At 47.4% G+C, this 21,022-nt stretch overlaps 1 protein-coding gene across 15 annotated transcripts in view; it reads right to left on the minus strand.

Annotated features, from left to right (window-relative positions):
* myo5a (myosin VA) overlaps window positions 1-21,022 on the minus strand; it is a 132,432-nt gene that overhangs the window by 26,650 nt on the left and 84,760 nt on the right. For 9 of the 15 annotated variants that reach the window (XM_033050426.1, XM_033050428.1, XM_033050431.1 and 6 more), the window contains 12 exons: window positions 18,075-18,286; window positions 16,918-17,074; window positions 15,913-16,152; window positions 15,027-15,275; window positions 13,392-13,485; window positions 12,389-12,534; window positions 10,578-10,703; window positions 8,558-8,698; window positions 6,556-6,615; window positions 2,642-2,869; window positions 1,878-1,886; window positions 128-228 (listed from right to left, as the gene is read on the minus strand). In XM_033050426.1, coding sequence (XP_032906317.1) covers window positions 128-228; window positions 1,878-1,886; window positions 2,642-2,869; window positions 6,556-6,615; window positions 8,558-8,698; window positions 10,578-10,703; window positions 12,389-12,534; window positions 13,392-13,485; window positions 15,027-15,275; window positions 15,913-16,152; window positions 16,918-17,074; window positions 18,075-18,286 — 1,763 coding nt within the window. The remainder of the gene's footprint in view (window positions 1-127; window positions 229-1,877; window positions 1,887-2,641; window positions 2,870-6,555; window positions 6,616-8,557; window positions 8,699-10,577; window positions 10,704-12,388; window positions 12,535-13,391; window positions 13,486-15,026; window positions 15,276-15,912; window positions 16,153-16,917; window positions 17,075-18,074; window positions 18,287-21,022) is intronic. The other 6 variants (XM_033050429.1, XM_033050433.1, XM_033050440.1 and 3 more) reach the window with 1 other exon arrangement.

Here is a 21,022-nt window from a genome sequence, read left to right on the forward strand (position 1 = left end):
TCTAAACTAAACTAAAATGACAATGAATGGGCATCAGGAACACTTTGGTGTGGGAACAGAGGGAAGAAATGAGATGGTGGGTATGTCAAAGGGCACATGCAACAATGTCTAACAGCCAGTTAGTTACCTGTTGGTTTCCTTGAGCCCAACAAACGCTTGAGTGATTTCTCCCTGATTCTTCATTTTCCGCACATCCTCCAGAAAAAGTATTGGCTCCGTCATCGTCTCCTGTAACAAGAACTCATTGAGGATTCCTGCAACACTCAGCACTTTAAGAGTTTGCTGCTGAACAAAGCACTCCCACCAAAGTCAAAATAAAACCAGGCAGGTGAATGGGCTGATAGAGTCATAGAGTGATACAGTGTGGAAACAGGTCCTTCGGCCCAACTTGCCCACACTGGCCAACAATGTCCCAGCTACACTAGTCCTACTTGCCTTCGGTTGGTCCATATCCCTCCAAACCTGTCCTATCCATGTACCTGTCTAACTGTTTCTTAAACAATCGGATAGTCCCAGCCTCAACTACCTGGGGCATGTTGGCCGGTGTGGGCAAGTTGGGCCGAAGGGCCTGTTTCCACATACTATGACTCCATAAGTGATAGGAGCAGAATTAGGCCACTCGGCCCATCAAGTCTACGCCATTTAATCACGGTTGATCTGTCTCTCCTAACCCATTCTCCTGCCTTCTCCCCATAACCCCTGACAAACGTACTAATCAAGAATCTACAGCCTTCTGTGGCAAAGAATTCCACAAATTCACCACCCACTGACTAAAGAAATTTTGTTAAAAAAGTCCCGAAAGGAGATCATGAGGGGCATGGATCAAGTGACAATTCAGTCTTTTTTCCAAGGGTGGAGCATTCTAAAACTAGAGGGAATGGGCTTAAGATGAGAGGGGAGAGATTTACGAAGGACCTCGGGGGTACTTTCTTCACTCATATCTGGAATGAACTGCATAAGAAACTATGAAAGCGGATATAATTATGACGTTTGCACAAATATATGGATACAAACTGTTCAAAGGGATATGGGCCAAATGCAGGCAAACGGGACTAGCCCTGCATGCCAACGTGGCTGGCATGGACAAAGTGGGCCAAAGGTGCGCTCCATGACTCTGACTGTAAGTTCATCCCTTCCCAGGTTTGTTGGAATCAATGGTGGCCATAAAATGAATCAAAATCCAGGAATGTTATCGGGCTGCCTCATCCACTAACGTACCTGGTGCAGGAGACGTGTCATCTCCCTGAGGAAGCTCTAACCTCTCTTGTTAAACTCCTGTCCCCCCCCCCCCTCCCCCCACTTCGCACGACAAGACCCCCATGAACCATTTTGACAGCACCTCATATTTCGCTTGGGCAGCTCACAACCCAGCGGTATGAACGGTGATTTCTCAAATTTTAGGTATCCCTTGTCTTCCCTTTCTTCCCCCCTCCCAAGCATCCTACTAGTTCCACTGTTCCCATCATTCCATCCCTTTGTTATCCCCTCTTCCCCAGCCAACAATGGGCCATTGTGGTCTCCACCCTGCCTTGGCCATCTGTTACCAGCTCAACTTAGTTTAGTTTGGTTTAGTTTAGGAATACAGCGCAGAACGAAACAGGACCTTCGGTCCATGGAGTCCGCACCGACCAGCGATCCCCGCACACGCATTGTTTTAGACTTTTCTTCCCCCCAGTTCCCTCTCCCCCTCTACTTCCAGAAGTGAGTTACTCCAGCAGTTTGCTTCTATCTTCAACTATTCCTACCTCCCCCGACCTGGCCCACTCCCCTGACCAATACCCGCCTGCCTCCAAGATAGTGGGGAAATGGCAGAGAATATAAAATTGTCCTTCAGTACCAAGGCATAAAAACAGAATCAGATAAAGGTGAGCATTTACCTTGTTCTCCTTGAGGTGAGTGATAGGTGCAGAAGGAAAACACAAGATAAGAATTAATACAGTAGAATTAGAAAACACTAAAGTATAATTACAACATAACGATGAAATGGAATGCAGAAACAATAATCTAAATATAGACATTACAGGCTTATTAAAGCTCCAGTTCTATTCTAAACAAACCAAGCAATAAATAGGCTAAGCCTCAGTGTCTCCGTTCAACACATGGTTCCCGCACCAGTCCAGGGGGCAAAAAGGGTAAATAGGTTTCAAGGCCAGAGGGGAAAGATTTCAAAGGGACTCATGGGGGAATAGTTTTACACAGAGGTTGTTGGACCTATGGAACAAGTTGCCAGAGATGGGTATGATTGTGACATTTAAATAACAGCTTTGTGGTGGGAAAGGTGTGGAGGGGTGTGGGACAGGTGCAGGGATAGGGGACTGGCGCATTAGGCAATTTGGATGGCACGGGGCCAAAGAGGTTTATGGGGGGGAAGGCAGGAGAATGGGGTTAAGAGGGAGAGATAGATCAGCCATGACTGAATGACGCAATAGACTTGATGGACCGAATGGGCTTAATTCTGCTCCTATTACTTATGAACATAAGTTTAGTAAGGGTGTCAGGGGTGATGGGGAGAAAGCAAGAGAATGGGATTGGGAGGGAAAGATAGATCAGCCATGATTGAATGGCGGAATGGACTTGATGGGCTAATTCTGCTCCTGTCACTGATGACCTTATGATGGGGCCTACGTCCACGGGACTCTACCTTGCACGCCACCGCTTCCTTCTGGCTGACCAGCTGGGACCGCAGGATGAGAACCTCCTCCTTACGGACCTCCAGTTCTTCAGTGGCTGCATTCAGGTGGTCGAGCAGAACCTTGTACGCAGGCGCACCAGGGGCCGTGGCCTGTGGGGCCGACTTGTCCGTCAGGGCTCGGTGCAGCTCGTTCAGCTCATTCTTCAGCTTCTTGTTCTCCGACTCGAGTTCTTGCCTCTGTGAATTGAAGCACAAGGATGCCCTTGAACATCTTCTCCACTGGCTTGGCCTTTGAAAGTCAAAATAAATTATTTCCTGCATTTGAGGATTCCACGACCTGTGGGATTTATTGCCACGGACGGCTGTGGGGGCCAAGTCAGTGGGTATTTTTAATGCGGAGACTGACATGGTCTTGATTAGTACGGGTGTCAAAGGTTATGGGGGAGAAGGCAGGAGAATGGGGTTGAGAGAGAAAGATAGATCAGCCATGATTGAATGGCGGAGTAGGCTCGATGGGCCGAATGGCCTAATTCTGCTCCCATCACTTATGAATCCAGAGAAAAATAAATTACACTAATTCTCCATCTTCATTCCCTCTCCGATAAAAATGGACGAAAAGATTTCTCCAGGCAGTTGAGGAACTAAATATTTGTTGAAGTTTGAACTGAGGCCTACAGATGATGTTGAATAAACCACGTCCATTTGAAGATGCTTCCATTTCACACAGATGTGTTTTGAGTTTATGTTTAGGTTTGGATTTAGATGTATTATTGTCACGTGTACCGAAGTATAGTGAAAAACTTTGTTTGGCGTGCTATCCTGACAGATCAAATACACCATCCATAGATGCAATCAGTTTAAACTCAACTGCAACAGATCAAGGGGAAGATACAGAGTGCAGAACTGTAGCACATTGTAGCGCATCAGTTCCAAAGACAAAGTCCAATGTCCGCAATGGGGTAGTGGTGAATCGGACAGTACCATAGCTTATAGAAGGACCATTCAGAAGCCTGATAACAGAGGGGAAGCTGCTCCTGAGCCTAGTGGTGCACGCATTCTGCCCGATAGAAGCAAATGGGAGGGACAGGCTTTTGATTACGTTGGCTGCTTTTCCAAGGCAGCATGAAGTGCTGCTGCAAGCGAGAATTTTCACTGCATCTCACCATAGCTGCGCATCGGACACTAAGCTGGTGTCTGATCTTGGTCCACCGGCAGAAATCTGCTTCACTGCCACCAGGTGGTGCAGTTGGTCATCTTACTCACGACCTTCAGCAGAGACGCCTTTGTACCTGCAGCTGTGGAGATGCTGCCTTCAAGCTGGCAAAGTGCCGGACGCTCGCCCGCCCACCCTGGCATGCACACACTGGCGGCAAAGGGTGGGTGAGGCAGGGTCAACCCAGACGGGACTCGGAACAACACAGACTCAGGAACAGCACCTTCCCCTTTGTTATCGGTCTTCTGGACAATAGACAATAGACAATAGACAATAGGTGCAGGAGTAGGCCATTCGGCCCTTCGAGCCAGCACCGCCATTCAATGTGATTATGGCTGATCATCCCTAATCAGTACCCCGTTCCTGGCTTTTCCCCATTTCCCCCGACTCTGCTATTTTTAAGAGCCCTATCTAGCTCTCTCTTGAAAGCATCCAGAGAACCTGCCTCCACCGCCCTCTGAGGCAGAGAATTCCACAGAACAGTATTTCTATAAGCTGATTCACCTCGACCCCAATGCAGACATTGGACTTTGTCTGTGGAACTGATGCGCTACAATGTTGAAAAATATATTCTGCATCTTTCCCTTTGCTCTGTATATATTGTACTTGAGGTGTGTGTGTGTGTGTGTGTGTGTGTGGGTGCGCGCATGTGTGTGTGTATGTGTAATACACACGCACAATTATACACACACACGCACACACACGTGCACACACATATATATATACACACACACGCGCATACATATATACATACAACACGTGTGTGTAAAAATTATATATGAAATTTCCATACACATATGTACAGTATTATCTGTTTGGATAAACTGCAAAACAAAGCGTTTGACTGTGAATTTGACTGAATCGTCTTCCAGGTTCGTAGGTTCATTGGCTCCTGTAAATTGGCCCTAGTGCAGACGTGGGGAACCTGCGGCCTTCTAGGCCAATAAGTGCGGCCTTTTGAATGAATCCAACTTTTATAGAACGAATCCTTATATTTTTATTAATATGTTTTTGTTCGTCTTATTATTTTTATATTAATCTTAAGATGAACGTATTTAAAATACCAAAGAGTAAAAGAAGATTCAACGAAATAATCCTATATCTAATTGAAGTTTCTTGGATGCGGCCTTATTAGATTACAGCTAACTTAATGCGGCATTCCTACATGAAAAGGTTCCCCACCCCTGCCCTAGTGTTCCGGGTGCAAACGTGGGGTAGCATGGATCTAGTGTGCGGGTGATCAATGGTCAACGTGGACTTGGTGTGCCAAAGGACCTGTTTCTACGTTGCATCTCTCAACTCTAAACTGTACCCTGATACACGTGACAATAATCAACCCACACTTAAACTGCTTCCCACGCCTTTGGCAGCTGTTCAGTCCCAATCATTTCATATTTCTAAAAATCTTAAACTGTGTGAAGATGAAAATATTTCATCATGAATGGATTGGGCAGATCAGAAGCATTTGCAATGAGTTTAGTATTCTATCTATTAGGACTTTGAAGAAGCTTGCATTTATCACTGTCCATGACTAGAGAAGTCCACAAAGTACTCCACAGCTGATGAATCATTGATGAAATGTACTATAGAAAACATAGTCTCTACATCCACAGCAACTAACAGGTGCCTCAAAGCTCCCACAAGCAAGAGCAGGACCTGATTATCAATTTTTAATTTAAGATTTGTCAGGTAACTATTGGCCAGCAGGCCAGGCCTTTTTACTATGCTGCATCCCAAGTAAATAAAACCTGAGATCTTTGGTCCACATACTTGGACTTTCACGTGGAACTATTCAGGTTGAGGTGTGTTTACTGGAGCCTCTCGTAGCTTGGGCAACAACAACCAGATGGAGCGGAGTCTGGGAAAGCTCCTGTTACTCCCCAATCCCGACACACGAGGGAATTCCTCCTCCCACCCGCCACGTCCCCACCCCAACATCAGAGATAGATAGATTCTTGATTAGTTCGGGGGTCAGGGGTTATGGGGAGAAGGCAGGAGAATGGGTCTAGGGGGGAGAGATAGATCAGCCACGATTGAATGGCAGAGTAGACTTGATGGGCTGAATGGCCTAATTCTACTCCCATTCCTTGTGACCTTAAACATGGCGCCCAAGGTCAAGAAGCAAGCTGTCCCTGCCAAGACTGAAGCCAAATCCAAAGCCTTGAAGGCTAGGAAAGGTGTTCACAGTCACAGGCAGAAGAGAATTAGGACAACACGTCCCTTCAGGAGACCAAAGACACTAAGACTGAGAAGGCAGCCCAAGTACTCCAGAACATGTGCTCCCAGGAGGATTGAGTTATGGACCATAATGCTAGCATTTTACTAACATCAGGTCAGGTCGGGAGGAGTTCCCCCTGCCACGGGTACCATGTAATCCCGCGCTACCCGCTCCATGGTTGGACAGTCGGCGACTAAACCGTCTCCCCCACCTGGTTTGCCAGGTGAGGAGGGGGCTGTGGACCCCCAGCAGGACCAAAAACAAGGCCTGTCAAAGGGCGGATGAGCTCCTAGCGAGCAAACGGCCATCCACACTTCAGTAGAAGTTGCGATCACTGTCGTACATAGCATTGTATGGAGTGAAGAAAAACATGAAATGTAATTGTTCCCTCTCCTTGCTTCTCACAAGAGAAGTTGTTCATTAAATAAACTACCCTCTGGGGGTTGGGAGACCGACAGCCTCAGGGAGAGATCGCTCACCCGCGCCACCTACCTTGAGGGATTCGTATTCCAGTTCCGTGCTCCTGGCCATAAGCTGCTGATCTTCTGCCTCCTGGTGAGAAACACAAACAAAGTTGTCCGGTCAACTCTACCGTTGCACCACCGTTGCCGCCTCACAGCACTGGAGACCCCGGGTTCGACCCCGACTACGGGTGCTGTCTGTACGGAGTTTGTACGTTCTCCCCGTGACCTGCGTGGGTTTTCCCCGTGAGTTTCGGTTTCCTCCCACACTCCAAAATATGTACAGGTTTGTAAGCTAATTAGCTTGGTAAAAATGTAAATTGTCCCTAGTGTGTGTGTCGGATAGTATTAATGTGCGGGGATCACAGGTCAGCGGGGACTCGGTGGGCCGAAGAGGTTAATTGGCTTCTGTAAATTGTCCCTAGTGTGTAGGATGGAACTAGTCGATCGCTGGTCAACATGGACATGGTGGGCCGTAGGGCCTGTTTCCACACTGTATCTCTAAACCCAAGTCTATCTGCAACTCTCATCTTCCAGGATCTCTACATCCATCCTGGGGGGTAGAACTCTCCTCCTGATGGGATTACAATCAACCTTCAGAACCTGAACGCTGCCGCCTCCTGCTGGCTGCAGCTTGCAACACTCTTCCACTCGGACAAGGGCTACGACTGTATTTGTGTCTGATCAAACCTTACTGCTCTGGGGAAAAGCAGGCAACCAGGCAACCAAGTAAGTCATTGCCTGTATATTCCCTCCACGGATTGCAGCCTGACCCATTGGCTTCCTCTGGCAGTGTGCGTTTTGGGCACAGGTTTAAGGTGAGAGTGGAAAGATTTAATATGAACCCGAGAGGTGACTTCTGCCAGGTGGGTATAAGGGACGACCTGCCAGAGGAAGTAGTTGAGGCAGGTACAATAACAGCATTGATAAGATGTTTGGACAGGTGCATGTATAGGAAAAGCTTCGAGGGATATGGGACAAACACCGACAAATGGGACGAGCTTAGATGGGGCATCTTGGTCAGTATGGATAAGTTGGGCCGAAGGGCCTGTTACCTTGTTGTATCTCTAAATTCTAGTGTATCTGCAACTACGTTGTATGATTCCATAACTCTAAAGTGGAAGAGAGCAGTAAGCATGCAAGGCTTAAGTGTTCACTCAGGATGCTGGCATGAACACACCATTGGGTCTGAATCCCCCACTGACTGAATACTGAAATGGGTCGAGCTTTGAAGGATGCAGGAAGGGCAATAGTCTCCGCACCAGGGTTGGAGGAGGGGAGGTTTTGTCGCTCATGGAACTGCAGGAGCGGGTTTACAAAAAAAAAAGCCTCAAAGTGCTGGAGTAACTCAGCAGGTCAGCCAGCATCTCTGGAGAACATGGACAGGCGACAGTTAAGGACAAGAGCCTTCTTCACACTGATGCGTGACATGGCTGAGAAGTATATTCTACACCCTTTCTCTTTCTGTTTTGCTTGAGTTTGGCTTGATTGTATTTATGCATGGTATTATTTGAGGGGTTTGTCCCATCCCTCGACTCTCTTCCAGCTTCCACCCCCACACACAATCAGTCTACGACGGGTCCTGATCTGAAACGCCACCTATCCATGTTCACCAGAGATGTTCTTGGTTCTTGGTTTCTTGGTCCTCCAAAATATTCCAAATTGAATTTAAACTGGAGGTCTTCCCTGACCTGCTGAGTTACTCCAGCACCTTGTGTTTTTTTTTTTTGCAAACCAAAATCTGCAGTTGCCTGTGTCTCATCTGATACATCTGATACAGAAGGCTGTGGAGGCCAAGTCAATGGGTATTTTTAAGGCGGAAATTGGTACGATTCTTGATTAGTACGAGTGTTAGGGGAGAAAGCAGGAGAATGGGGGGTGTGAGGGAAAGATAGATCAGCCCTGATTGAATGGCGGAGTAGACTTGATGGGCCGAATGGCCTAATTCCGTTCCTATAACATGTACAGCATGCTAACCAAAGGTTCTGCATTGTACCTCGGCACATGCGACAATTCTAAACGTGAACCTTCACCTTTTTGCTTCTCAGTGCCTGCTCCTCCTTGGCGTCCAGCTCCTCCTGCAAGGCTTGTTTCTCCTGTTCCAGCTCAGTTACCCGTTTCTGCAGCTTCAGGAACAGGGACATGTCCAAAGCTCCCTTCATCTCCGGATACTCCTGCAACAAGCAGAACAGTCAGCGATACAAACGAGGAGGGGGGGGGGACAGCTGATGCTCCCTTCTCCGTGCTGGAGGAACTCAGCAGGTCAGGCAGCATCTGTGGAGGGAATAGACTAACGAGGTTTCAGGTCTGGACCCTTCTTCAGGCTGATGGAGTAGGGGAAGGGGTAATCTCACAGGAAAGTCATAGATGGGACTTATGACATTTTCCCACCATCCCAGACTGACGAAGGATCCTGACCCAAAACATCAATTGGCCATTCCCTCCACAGATGCTGCCTGGCCTGCCCAGTTCCTCCAGCACTTTGTGATCTGCTCATCTTTCCAGCAGTTGCTGTGTCTACCCTTGTAGGAAAAAAACTGCTTTTATTACCAAAGAATCACACAAAGTGCTGGAGTAACTCGTCGGGTTAGGCAGCATTTCTGGAGAGAGCTGAAGAAGGGTCCCAACTCGAAACGTCACCCATCCTTTTTCTCCAGAGATGCTGCCTGACCCGTTGAGTTACTCCAGCATTCTGTGTCTTTCTTTGTGTCTAACCTTCCTTCCCTGAGATTGGGCTGAATTCCTTCTGGGTTACCAACTGTGGACAAAGATGGGCACAAACACGCTTCTCATCCCTCCTGTCTTCATGCCCCTTTCCCCTTCAAATAAGGTCACGCCAGGGAGAATCCATTTCAATCCCAGCAACGGATTATCTGAATAACGTTCCATCCTTCGAAGATAGACACAAAATGCTGGAGTAGCTGAGTTACTCCAGCATTTTGTGCCTATCTTTGGTTTAAACCAGCATCTGCATTTCCTTCCTACACACCCCAACCTTCATCTAGAACTACTAACACTAAAGAGAACATTAATGTCTCACCCACATACCAATGGACTTGGTTAGTTCCTGAACTCCAGTACGATCTCAAAGTCACCAACTCCCTTATTAGCGCCACAGAAACAGGCCATTCAGCCCATTGAGACTGTGCTGACCATCAACCACCCATTGACATTCATCCTACACTGATCCCAATTTTTAATTCTTCTGACATTCTCTTCAACTCCCTCCCTGATTGAATCCTTCACCGACACACTTGGGATAATTTACAGCAGCCAATTAACCTACCAACACACACCAAGGTTTCCCAGTATTACTGATTATTAATCCACTGTATGATTGGATTATTGTTTGTTTATCTGTGCGCTATTGTGTTCATGGGCCTGTTAGGTTACAGCAAATAAGCAATATTCCATTGCTGGGATATCTGACAATTAAACACTCTTGATCAACTTCACCCTTTCTATGTTGCTACCAAAATGGGTAATTTCACATTTATGCATTTTACATCCTACCTGTTATATTCTTGACCACAACGTACCTTTGCAGTTATACAGTGTCCTACCTGGAGCTCCCATTCCCCCCACATAGCCTTATGTAATCAGTAATCCTGAACATTATAGCCTGTCTTTTGGTCTGAGACTCTGGTGGAGGTTTAAATGGCTGCAGTCCAGTATTTTCAGGACCAGTGCACCTAACCTTGCCTTTCAGCAGACCGGCCCTGGATTTACTTCAAGGGAACAAGTGGTATGGTAGCACAGGGGTAGAGTTGCTACCTTACAGCGCCAGAGACCCGGATTCAATCCTGACTATGGATGCTGTATGTACGAAGTTTGTACGTTTTCCCTGTGACCTGGTAGGTCTTCACCGGGTGCTCCGGTTTCCTCCCACATCGCAAAGACGTACAGGTTTGTAGGTTAATTGGTTTCAGTAAATTGTCCCTAGTGCAGGATAGCGTTAGTGTACGGGGATCGCTGGTCGGCGCAGACTCGGTGGGCCGAAGGGTCTGTTTCCACGCTGTATCTCTAACTTGGCCAACAAAGAATGGAACCTACCTCCGTTCTTCTCGTCACGTCCTCCGATTCTCCAGGCTCTGAGGACAAGAGGGAGTTGTAGGTGTATTCCGACTCGTTGCTGCTGTGGGTGGAGTCCGTCCTTCTGTGGCCAGGCTTGGTAATGCTCTGCAAAAGGAGTGGGCAATCCTCAATGAGTAACGCACCTGAATCTGGGGAATACTGCAGGTTTGGTGCAGAATTGGCGGCACGGTGGCGCAGCGGTAGAGTTGCTGCCTCACAGCGCCAGAGACCCGGGTTCGATCCTGACTACGGGTGCTGTCTGTACGGAGTTGATACGTTCTCTCCCCGTGACCTGCGTGGGTTTTCTCTGGAATCTCCGATTTCCTCCCACATCCCAAAGATGTACAGGATTAATTGGCTTGGTGTAAATGTAAAATTGTCTCTAGTGTGCAGGATAGTGTTAGTGTGCAAGGATCACTGGTGGGCGTGGACTCGGTGGGTCGAAGGGCCTGTTTCCGTGCTGTATCTCTAAACTAAACTACAATGCCCAAAAGCCAGATCCTAAAGTTTTTCAGGATATCACCAGGAGGGCCTGAGCTATAAGAGGGGGGGGGGGGGGGGGGTTGGGCAGATTAAAACGCTTCCATGGAGTGCGGGAAAGTGAGGGATGGATGATCTTATAGAGGTGTATAAAATCATGAGGGGCATAGATAGGAAGAATGCACTGTATCCCAACGATATTGTTGGGGAATGAGAATAAAACACACTTGACATGTGACCCTCAAGAACTAGAGGGCATATGTTCAGGGTGAGAGGGGAAAGATTTGATAGGAATCTGAGGGGCAAATTTTTCCACACAGAGTGGTGGGGGTTATTGGAATGAGCCAGAGGAGATAGTTAAGGCAGGTACGAAAACATTTAAAAGACACTTGTACAGGTTGACGGGTAGGAAAGGTTTATGTATGGGCCAAATGCAGGAGACTGGGCCTTGCTGGGATGGGGCATCTTTGTGGGCATGTTTCCCTGCTCTATGACTGAGGAAGGCTCAGGGCGGGGGGGGGGGGGGGGGGGGGGGGGGGGGGGGGGGGGGCGAGGATAAAGAAAATAAGGATCTTCGGACCAATGTTGTCCAAAGAAACTGTGTAGAAGTGATGGAGGGAGCCAGCGCCAGTCACTGGAAGTGTAGAACCCGGGTCTCTGGATGCTTTCAAGAGAGAGCTCGACAGAGCTCTTAAAGATAACAGAGTCAAGGGATATGGGGAGAAGGCAGGAACGGGGTACTGATTGTGGATGATCAGCCATGATCACATTGAATGGCGGTGCTGCCTATTTTCTATTATCTATTGTCTATTGATTGCATTGGAGAAGGTCTATAAACTACCTGGATTCTGATGAAATTAGAGGGTATTTTTTGGAAAGAGTTAGTAGCAGGACAAGTGACACGGTCTTGAGGAACAGGTCCAACTGTGGGGCAGAGGTTGAGAAGGGAGGTTGGTGTTGGAGGAGTGGAGAACATTGCAAGCGATGGGTGCTGGAAGATGCAGAGGTGGGTCTGGGGCAAGGCCACAGCAAGGTGGAGAGAGCGGTGGCTTCAATGGGAAACTGCTGATCTATGGCAAAGTGACACTGTGCCATTGAGGAGTGGTGGTGGAAGCAGATACAGTAGTGGTGTTAAAGAGGCTTCGAGATAGGCGCATGCATATGCAGGCAATGGAGGGATATGGATCACAGGTGCAGGCAGAGGGGATTAGTTTAACCGTGGTGTTGGGCTTGGACATTGTGGGCTGAATGGCCTGTTCCTGTGCTGTTCTGTCGGGTGCTCCAGACATCAGTGTGTGGAAGGTACTTACAACCAAAGACATTTCTTCTTTCAGGTTGTCATAGCGTTCCTCCAGTTTGCAGAACTCGTTGAGCAGAGACTGATACCTGGACCTTTCATCATTAAGGTCAACCTGAAGCTGTTTGGTTTCTTCTTCATTCTGTCTTTCCATTGTTTCTGGAGGACAAGCAGAGCACTATGAGACGTTGAACTTATTGGACCAGTGTGACATCAAGACTTTAGACTTCAGAGATGCAAACATGTCCTTTGGCCCACCCAGTCAAATCCACCGATCACCCCATTACACTAGCATCATCCCTTCACCCGAGGGACAATTTACAATTTTACCGAAGCCAATTAACTTACAAACTTTTATCTTTGTAGTGTGGGTGGAACCTGGAAAACCTATGTTCTCCAGGGAGATCGTACAAACTCTGTACGGACAGCACCCGTAGTCAGGATCTAACCTGGGTCTCTGGTGGTGTAAGGCAGCAACTCTACCACTGTGTCACTGTGCCACACAAAGACCAGGTGCCTGTCTAAAACCGGCTGGTGATCTGTCTGAATCTGGTAATCTGTCTGGACCTGACCTACTCCAGAAGTCTAACATGAACTGAAAAAAAAACATGGAGTTTTAATTATATAATTTTTTAATCTGTAAAGGACGGTGTTCTCAAAGTGTTGATTTTCCTACAATACTCATGTCCTGTGGGACAAAGTCTACTGCTGTGACCTCACAGTCAGATTTCATCCGTTCAACCTTGCTCCAGTCCAGCCCATTCCCTACTACACTTCACCTGCATGGGCAATGGGCCTGAACATCGGATCGCCCGTAGCGGCAACTGCGGAGGGCTCGGGGAGGCCCCGACCACGGGTGAACATTGGGGAACATTAGAGGAAGAGACTGACTTTGGTGCCTTCCCTCACAGTGGGAACATTTGATTCTGCTGTGCGGGGATGTTTTTATGTTGAATTCTATCGTGTATTGTTTTCTTTATTTTTATGTATCTTGTATCAATGGAGGACTCACTCACCTGTTATCTCCTTGGCCTGCACCTGGATTCGACAATTCAGATCATCTTTCTCGCTCTTCAGCAATGCATTCTGCTCTGTCAGCTGGGACAACACCTGGGGAGAAGGGCAAGGGCAGTTTTAGTCTCCTCACCTTTGACGATCCGCAGAGCTGGAGATGGTGCAGAGAAGTTTTACCAGGATGTTGCTGGGACTTGAAGTTCCTGAGCTATAGGGAGAGGTTGTGGAGGCTAGGACTATACTCCATGGAGCACAGGAGGCTGAGGGTGAATCGTATAGAGGTGGATAAAATAAGGGGAATAGACAGGGTGAATGCACAGAGTCTTTTTCCCAGGGTTAGGGGAAATTCCAGAACTAGAGGGCACAGATTTAAGGTGAGAGGGGAAACATTTAATAGGAACCGAAGGGGCAACCTTTTCCACACAGAGGGCAGTGGGTATATGGAGTGAGCTGCCAGGTGAAGGACTGGTTAATGGATAAGAAAGGTTCAGTGGGATGTGGGTCAAACATGGGGCAAATGGGACAAGCTGGGATGGTCGGCATGGACGAGATGGGCCGAAGGGACTGTTGCCAGCCTGACTCTTTGATTGCCAATTCTATACCACATGACAATAGTCTGTGCACGCTCAAGTGTTTGAATCTCACCCAAGGAAAAACTGAGATCTCTTAAGCAACGGAAAATAACATAATCTTGAAGGAAAATAGGGCAGTCAGTGCATCTGGAGATACTTGTGAAGAAACATTGCACGATACTAACTTAATTTTATGAAAGTGTGATACGATAACCACCGTATGATAAATATAAGATGTTGGTGAGGCTGCATTTAGAGTATTGTGTCCAGTTCTGGGCACCGTTACAGGAAAGATGTTGTTAAGCTTGAAAGGTTGCAGAGAAGATTTATGTTGGCAGGAAGCGAGGCTCTGAGCTACAGGGAGGGGTTGAGCCGGCTAGGACTCTATTCCACGGAGTGCAGGAGGATGAGGGATGATCTTAGAGAGGTGTATAAAATCATGAGAGGAATAGATTGTGCAAGTGCGCAGTGTCATTTTCCCAGAGTACTAGGAATCGAGGGCCATAGGTTTACGTTGAGGGAGGGAAAGAATAAATAGGAAACTGAGGGGGAACTTTTTCATACAAAGGGTGGTGGGTGTATGGAACGAGCTGCCGGAGGAGGTAGTTGAGGCAGGGACTATCGTAACGTAGAAGAAACATTTAGACAGGTACAAGGATAGAATAGGTTTAGTTCAAGTGAGTTTATTGTCATGTGTCCCTGATAGGACAATGAAATTCTTGCTTTGCTTCAGCACACAGAACATAGTAGGCATTGACTACAAAACAGATCAGTGTGTCCATATACCATAATATAAATATATACACACATGAATAAATAAACTGATAAAGTGCAAATAACAGATAATGGGTTATTAATAATCAGAGTTTTGTCCGAGCCAGGTTTAATAGCTTAGAGGGATATGGGCCAAGCACAGGCAGGTGGGACTGGTGTAGATGGGACATGTTGGCCAGAGTGGGCAAGTTGGGCTGAAGGGCCTGTTGCCAATGCTGTATGACTCTGACTAAGAAGTTTTATGAAGGCTCCCACACAACATGTAGTGCTCAGTATACAAGACATACTCACCACATCTGTCTCCGCTTTGTATTTATTCCCGCTCTCTTCAAGACGCTTCTTCTGAGCCTGAGTTTCCGTGAGCTCCTTGCGCAGTATGGCAATCTCCTCCATCAGGCACGTGATCTTGTTGGAGGACACTTTGGCGCTGCCCTCGTTTACCCGCAGCTTGTCGACCTCCGTCCGCAACTTGTCCGTCTCGTGGGTGTACGTGGACTCCAAGCTCACCAACTTCTCCAGCAGAGATTTCATCTCCTTGGTCTACATTGAAAGACAAAGATGCCGGGGCATCACAGTGAGAATCCAAGGCCTTTCGTTCACCTGCTGTGCCGCTCCACAATGGACTGAGACACATCTCTGCACAAACCTCATGGATGGTTCAACACCCGGACGTCATTGGAGAGCAAAGGGGCCAGAGGAAGTAGTTCAATCACGTACACTAACAACATTTTAAATACATACGGACACGGAAAGGAGGTGGATAGAAAAAGCCCAGAGGACCAAGTGCCGGCAATTGGGGATCGCTCAATGTCAGCTGGGTCAGCATGGATAAGTTGGGCTGAAAGGCCTCTATGACTCTCACAGATAAATGCGGCAGAATAACTCGTCTTTTGGGATGTCGAATGCAAGGGCAAAGCATGCAGTTAATGGCAAGACCCGTAACAGCATTGATGTGGAGTTGGACCCTGCTGCCAGGGGTGGTGGTGGTGGAGGTGGATATGTTAGTTGTGATTAAGAGGGTTTTAGATGGGCAATGGATGTACAGGGATTGGAGGATATAGACTATGTGCAGGCAGAGGAGATTAGTTTAATTTGGCATTATGCTTGCACGGACATTATGGGCCGAAGGGCCTGTTCCTGTGCTGCATGTTATCCATTACAATGACATTGGTCGTACCTGGTTATTGACTTTACACTGCAGCTGCACGATCTTGTTCTCCATGCCAATGTTGAGAGTCTTGTAGTGTTCCACCGAGCGGGCTTCGATCTTCAGCTTCTTCAGCTCTCGCTTGGCCATCATGCGCCGGTAGCAGCACTGCAGGTAGACGATGGCGTGGTGCGTCCTGCGGTACTTGCGCTTGGCCATCCAGCCCCGCATGTGCTTCTGAAGAATGGTGGCTTTCTGTTCCCGGAGGATCTGTTTGGGAAAAGGAAGAGTTTTGAACGGGTAAACGTGGGGTTCTGACCCATGGTTTAAACCGGCCGCACCTCTGGTAGCAGTGGCAGCGTTAAAGGATACTCAGTATAAAGTGTCGATGGAGTCAATGGTGGGAAATCTGGTCCGTGTGATGGACTGGGCTTCATCTACAACTCTTTGCAATTTTCCCAAACCAAGCTGTGATGCAAGTCGGCAGTATGCTTTCTATGGTACATCGGCAGAAATTGGAGACATGCCAATCGCACAGATTGGAACTAATCTCTGCATGAAAGAAAATATATCATTGCTGCCTTCAGAAGAGCGGCACGGTGGCGCAGCGGTAGAGTTGCTGCCTTACAGCTCCAGAGTCCCAGGTTCGATCCCGACTACGGGTGCTGTCGGTGTGGAGTCTGTACGTTCTCCCTGTGACTGTGTGGAATTTCTCCGGGGTGCTCTGGTTTCGCCCCACACTCCAAAGACATTGTCTAGGTCAATTGGCTTCTGCAAATTGTCCCTAATATGTAGGATAGTGCTAGTGAACGGGGTGATTGCTGGTCGGCATGGACTCGGTGGGCCGAATGGCCTGTTTCCACATTGTATCTCTAAAGTCTAGAGGATCTATTGTACTCATGTATAGTATAGTATAATTTGACAGCATTCAGGACAAGCCTTGCACTGTACTAGGAGATACAATAAAGAGACTATTGATTTGTCCTCATGCATCTTACAGTGAACTATTGAAGTGTTCACAGTTACAGTACTTACAGCTTTGTATTGCCTCCTTCCCCGGAAGCCTCGTATAAAAGACTGGATGACAATAGTCGCTGAACGGAAGCGCAGAAACTTCTGCCGGGCTGCGTACATGCGCTGGTACTTCTGGATGAGGGTGGCTGCGCGGGTCCTGCGGAGGAACTGGGCGTAGCTGTAATGCAACAAAGAGGACGCAGTTATTGATAGCTTGAGAGGGGCAGAGCACGAGCGACAGACAACAAGGCAGAGTTAGGTTAGTGGCTGCGTGGCATGGAGGGATACCAGATGCCCACGATTGCTAAACTCCTGTAAACTAAATGATATAAGCTCTTCCCTGACAACTCTAGGAGATCAAGCACGGACGGTCTCATTGTAAAGGTCTCATGCATGATAGGAGCAGAATTAAACCATTCCGCCCATCAAGTCTACTCCGCCATTCAATCATGGCTGATCTATCTTTCCCAATTAACCCCATTCTCCTGCCTTCTCCCCATAACCCTGACACCCATACTAATCAAGAATCTATCCCTCGCTGCTTGAAAAATGTCCATTGACTTTGCTTCCGCAGCCTTCTGCGGCAATGAATTCCACCACACTCTGACTAAAGAAATTTCGCCTCATCTCCTTTCTAAAGGAACGTCCTTTAATTCTGCACCAATGACCTGTGGCCCTAGACTCTCCCACCAGTGGAAACATCATCTCCACATCCTTTCACTATTCGGTAAGTTTCAATGAGTTCCCCTCATCCCTCTAACCTCCAGCGAGTACAGACCCAGTGCCTTCAAACGCTCAACATTGTCTCTTTCCTTGCGTTCGAAGGACAATATCTCAATTCTAAACAATAACCCTTAGTTTGAGATTCTCTCTGAAGAAGACATCCTTTCCTCAATCCCCCTGTCAAGGCCCCAAATATTCAAAATTAATTTTATTGTCACAAAAAGCTGGAGTAACTCAGCGGGACAGGCAGCATCCCTTCAGACTGAAGAAGGGTCTCCATCCGAAACGTCACCCATTCCTTCTCTCCAGAGATGCTGCCTGTCCCGTTGAGTTACTCCAGCATTTTGTGTCTAGCTTTGGTTTAAACCAGCATCTGCAGTTCCTTCCTACTAATTTCATTGTCATCGCATGTTACCCCGGCGCATTGCTGGGATCGCTCTCGGAGAGCCGCTTACCATCTGGCCTGGTAGCCGCGTACGTATCGCTGGATAGTGATCGCTGCAGACCGCATACGCAGGTACTTCTTCCGCTGCAGCCAGCTCCGGATGGTCTTCTGGATCCTGATGCAGGCCACGCGGAGCTTGTCGGCACGCAGTTTCTCCAGGTAGGCCACTTGCCCAGCCCGGAAAAAGATCTTCGTTTTACCAAACTGATACTTGTCCTGGTCCTGAAGGAAGGGCACAAAGTTAGAACAGTGCGTGGGAGACGGGAACGTCTGCAACCACAAAAAGATAACAGCCCAAAACAAATCACCCAGACACGTGGTGTGACAATCTCCCATCCGACCAATTCACATCAATGACCTTAATTATTCAGCTTAATTAATCTAGCAAGACTAAACTCCTGCTTGATGTTTAGACTTGAAGCTTTGAATTAAAACCAAGAAAAACTTTGAAAAGGTTTTTGGATTTAAACACTTATGTTTACTGGCTCAATAAATTAAGTATTAATCCTGCCTTCAGTCAAAATACTGAGGCTGCATCATGAACAAATGTGCGGTGTCTGCGTTTTAAGTCCATCAATCATCTGGCAGGCATTTCCCAAGAAATATTAATTCAAGAGGGATTTATAAAGACAAATAAAATACAGAGAGACTGTGTGCGCACATTTTAACAGATGAACTAAATTTATCATTATAAGTGGTGCAGCGGTAGAGTTGCTGCCCCCTGTCCCACTTAGGAAACCTGAACGGAAACCTCTGGAGACTTTGCGCCCCACCCAAGGTTTCTGTGCGGTTCCCGGAGGTTGCGGGCGGTTCCCGGAGGTTGCAGGTAGTGGTTGCAGGTAGGGAGACTGACAAAAACCTCCGGGAACCGCACGGAAACCTTGGGTGGGGCACAAAGTCTCCAGAGGTTTCCGTTCAGGTTTCCTAAGTGGGACAGGAGCATGACAGCGCCAGAGTCCCAGATTTGATCCTGACTGCGAGTGCTGTCTGTACAGAACTTGTATGTTCTCCCTATGAGCACATGGGTTTCCTGCTTTCTTCCCACGCTCCAAAGACGTACAGGTTTGTTGGCTAATTTTCCCTCGCGTGTAGGAGAGTGCTAGTATGCGGGGTGATCGCTGGTGGGCTCGGTGGGCCGGGGACCCTGTTTCCATACGATATCTCTGCAGTCTAAGGTGCTTTGCCCTCGCATCAACCCTGCACTTAGCCCGTGAATTTATTGATGTGGAAACAGTCATTTTAATGATCTGTGCTGTGTGGAAGGTTGAACATGTTCATATTGGCGAGAGTCACAGATCCATAGAACTGTACAGCACGGAAACAGGCCCTTCAGCCCACCTTGCCCACGCCAATCAAGAGGCCCAAACCATAGCCCTCTAAGCCCATCCTACCCATATATATCGGTCCAAATGTCTTTTGAAAGTCATTATTTTATCTCCTTCTAGAACTTCCACGGACAACTTTGTTCCAGAAATGGACAACCTTCTGTGAACATGTTGTTCATAGTCCCTCTTAAATCTTTCTCCTCTCTCCTTCAGCCTGTGCCCTCTGGTATTAGAATCCTCTACCGTGGGGAAAAGACTGGGCGCTCTCTTTCTCCATGCCCTTCATGATCATCACCCCTCAGCCTCCTGCGCTCCAAAGAAATAAAATCCCAAAGTCCCAAACAAGGTGTATGACATTCTTGCCTTCATTGCTATGGGCATTGAGTATAAAAGTCAGGAAGCCATGATACAGGCTTTGGTTAGGCCGCAATTGGAGTATTGCGTGCAGTTCTGGTGGTCACCCCATTACTAGACGAATACAGAGGTTTTAGAGAGGGTGCAGTGGAGGTTTTACTGAATGCCGCTTGGATCAGAGTGTTTCAGCTACAGGGAGATGTTGGATAAACTAGGATTGTTTTCTTTGGAACGTCGAATGTTGAGGGGAGTATATAAAATGATTAGAGGCATAGATAGGGTAGACAGTCAGTACCTTTTCCCCCCCAAGGTGAAAATGTCCAACATTAGCTATAAGGGGAGGGGAAAAGTTTAATCGAGATGTGTGGGATATCTGTTTTTACATAGACTGGTGTGGGCATGGAACACACTGCCAGGGATGGTGGTGGAGGCAGATTGGATGGTGGTGTTTAAGAGGCTTTTAGATAGGCACATGGAAGAGCAGGGAATAGAGGGAAATGGATCATGAACAGGCAGAGGAGATCAGTTCAACTTGGCATCATGTTCAGCACAAACATTGTGGGCCGAAGGGCCTGTGCTGTACTGTGCTACCTTGGTGAATCCCTTCTGCACTATTTCCAACTTAAAGACATGCTTCCCAGAGCTGGGCGATCAGAACTGCACCCAATACTCCAAGTGTGGCCTCACCAATGAATTGTACAACTGATGTCTCAACGTTTGTACTCAATATCCTTCCAAATGAAGGCAAGTGTGCCAAGCACCTTCTACACATTGTTCACCCGAGTCGTCATTCTTACAGCTACACTGTTACAGGCACTACCTCCCATGTCAGGCATCTACACCACACAATCTATATGGCTGTACGAAACTAATCCATTTAAATAAAAATCAATATATTTTATCAATGGCAACCTTTATGTTTCTCTTCACGAGCGACATTCACTCGAGCGATATTAAAAATAATGAATTATCGCCAAATTAAGTCCACATTTGAAAATGTTAAGGTTAGACAACATGGTCTTATTATGCAGTCTAAATGGCTTGCAAAAGTAACAATGACACAGAAAATGTTGACTACCAGAAAGCTGACGATAGCTCAATGAGAGAACTTGTCCATAAATAGCTTACTGTGCCTTATCATATCCTCCTGAGAACAGCAATTAGGGATCTTAAAGGGTCTGAAGGGATCACATATATGGCTCATTTTATGCAGTAATCCCAGCCCATCCGAACAGTCACAATTTAGTTTTAGTTTAGAGATGCAGCAACGAAACAGGCC

Source organism: Amblyraja radiata, chromosome 34 (assembly GCF_010909765.2).
Source record: "Amblyraja radiata isolate CabotCenter1 chromosome 34, sAmbRad1.1.pri, whole genome shotgun sequence".
Taxonomy (NCBI): Eukaryota; Metazoa; Chordata; class Chondrichthyes; order Rajiformes; family Rajidae; genus Amblyraja; species Amblyraja radiata.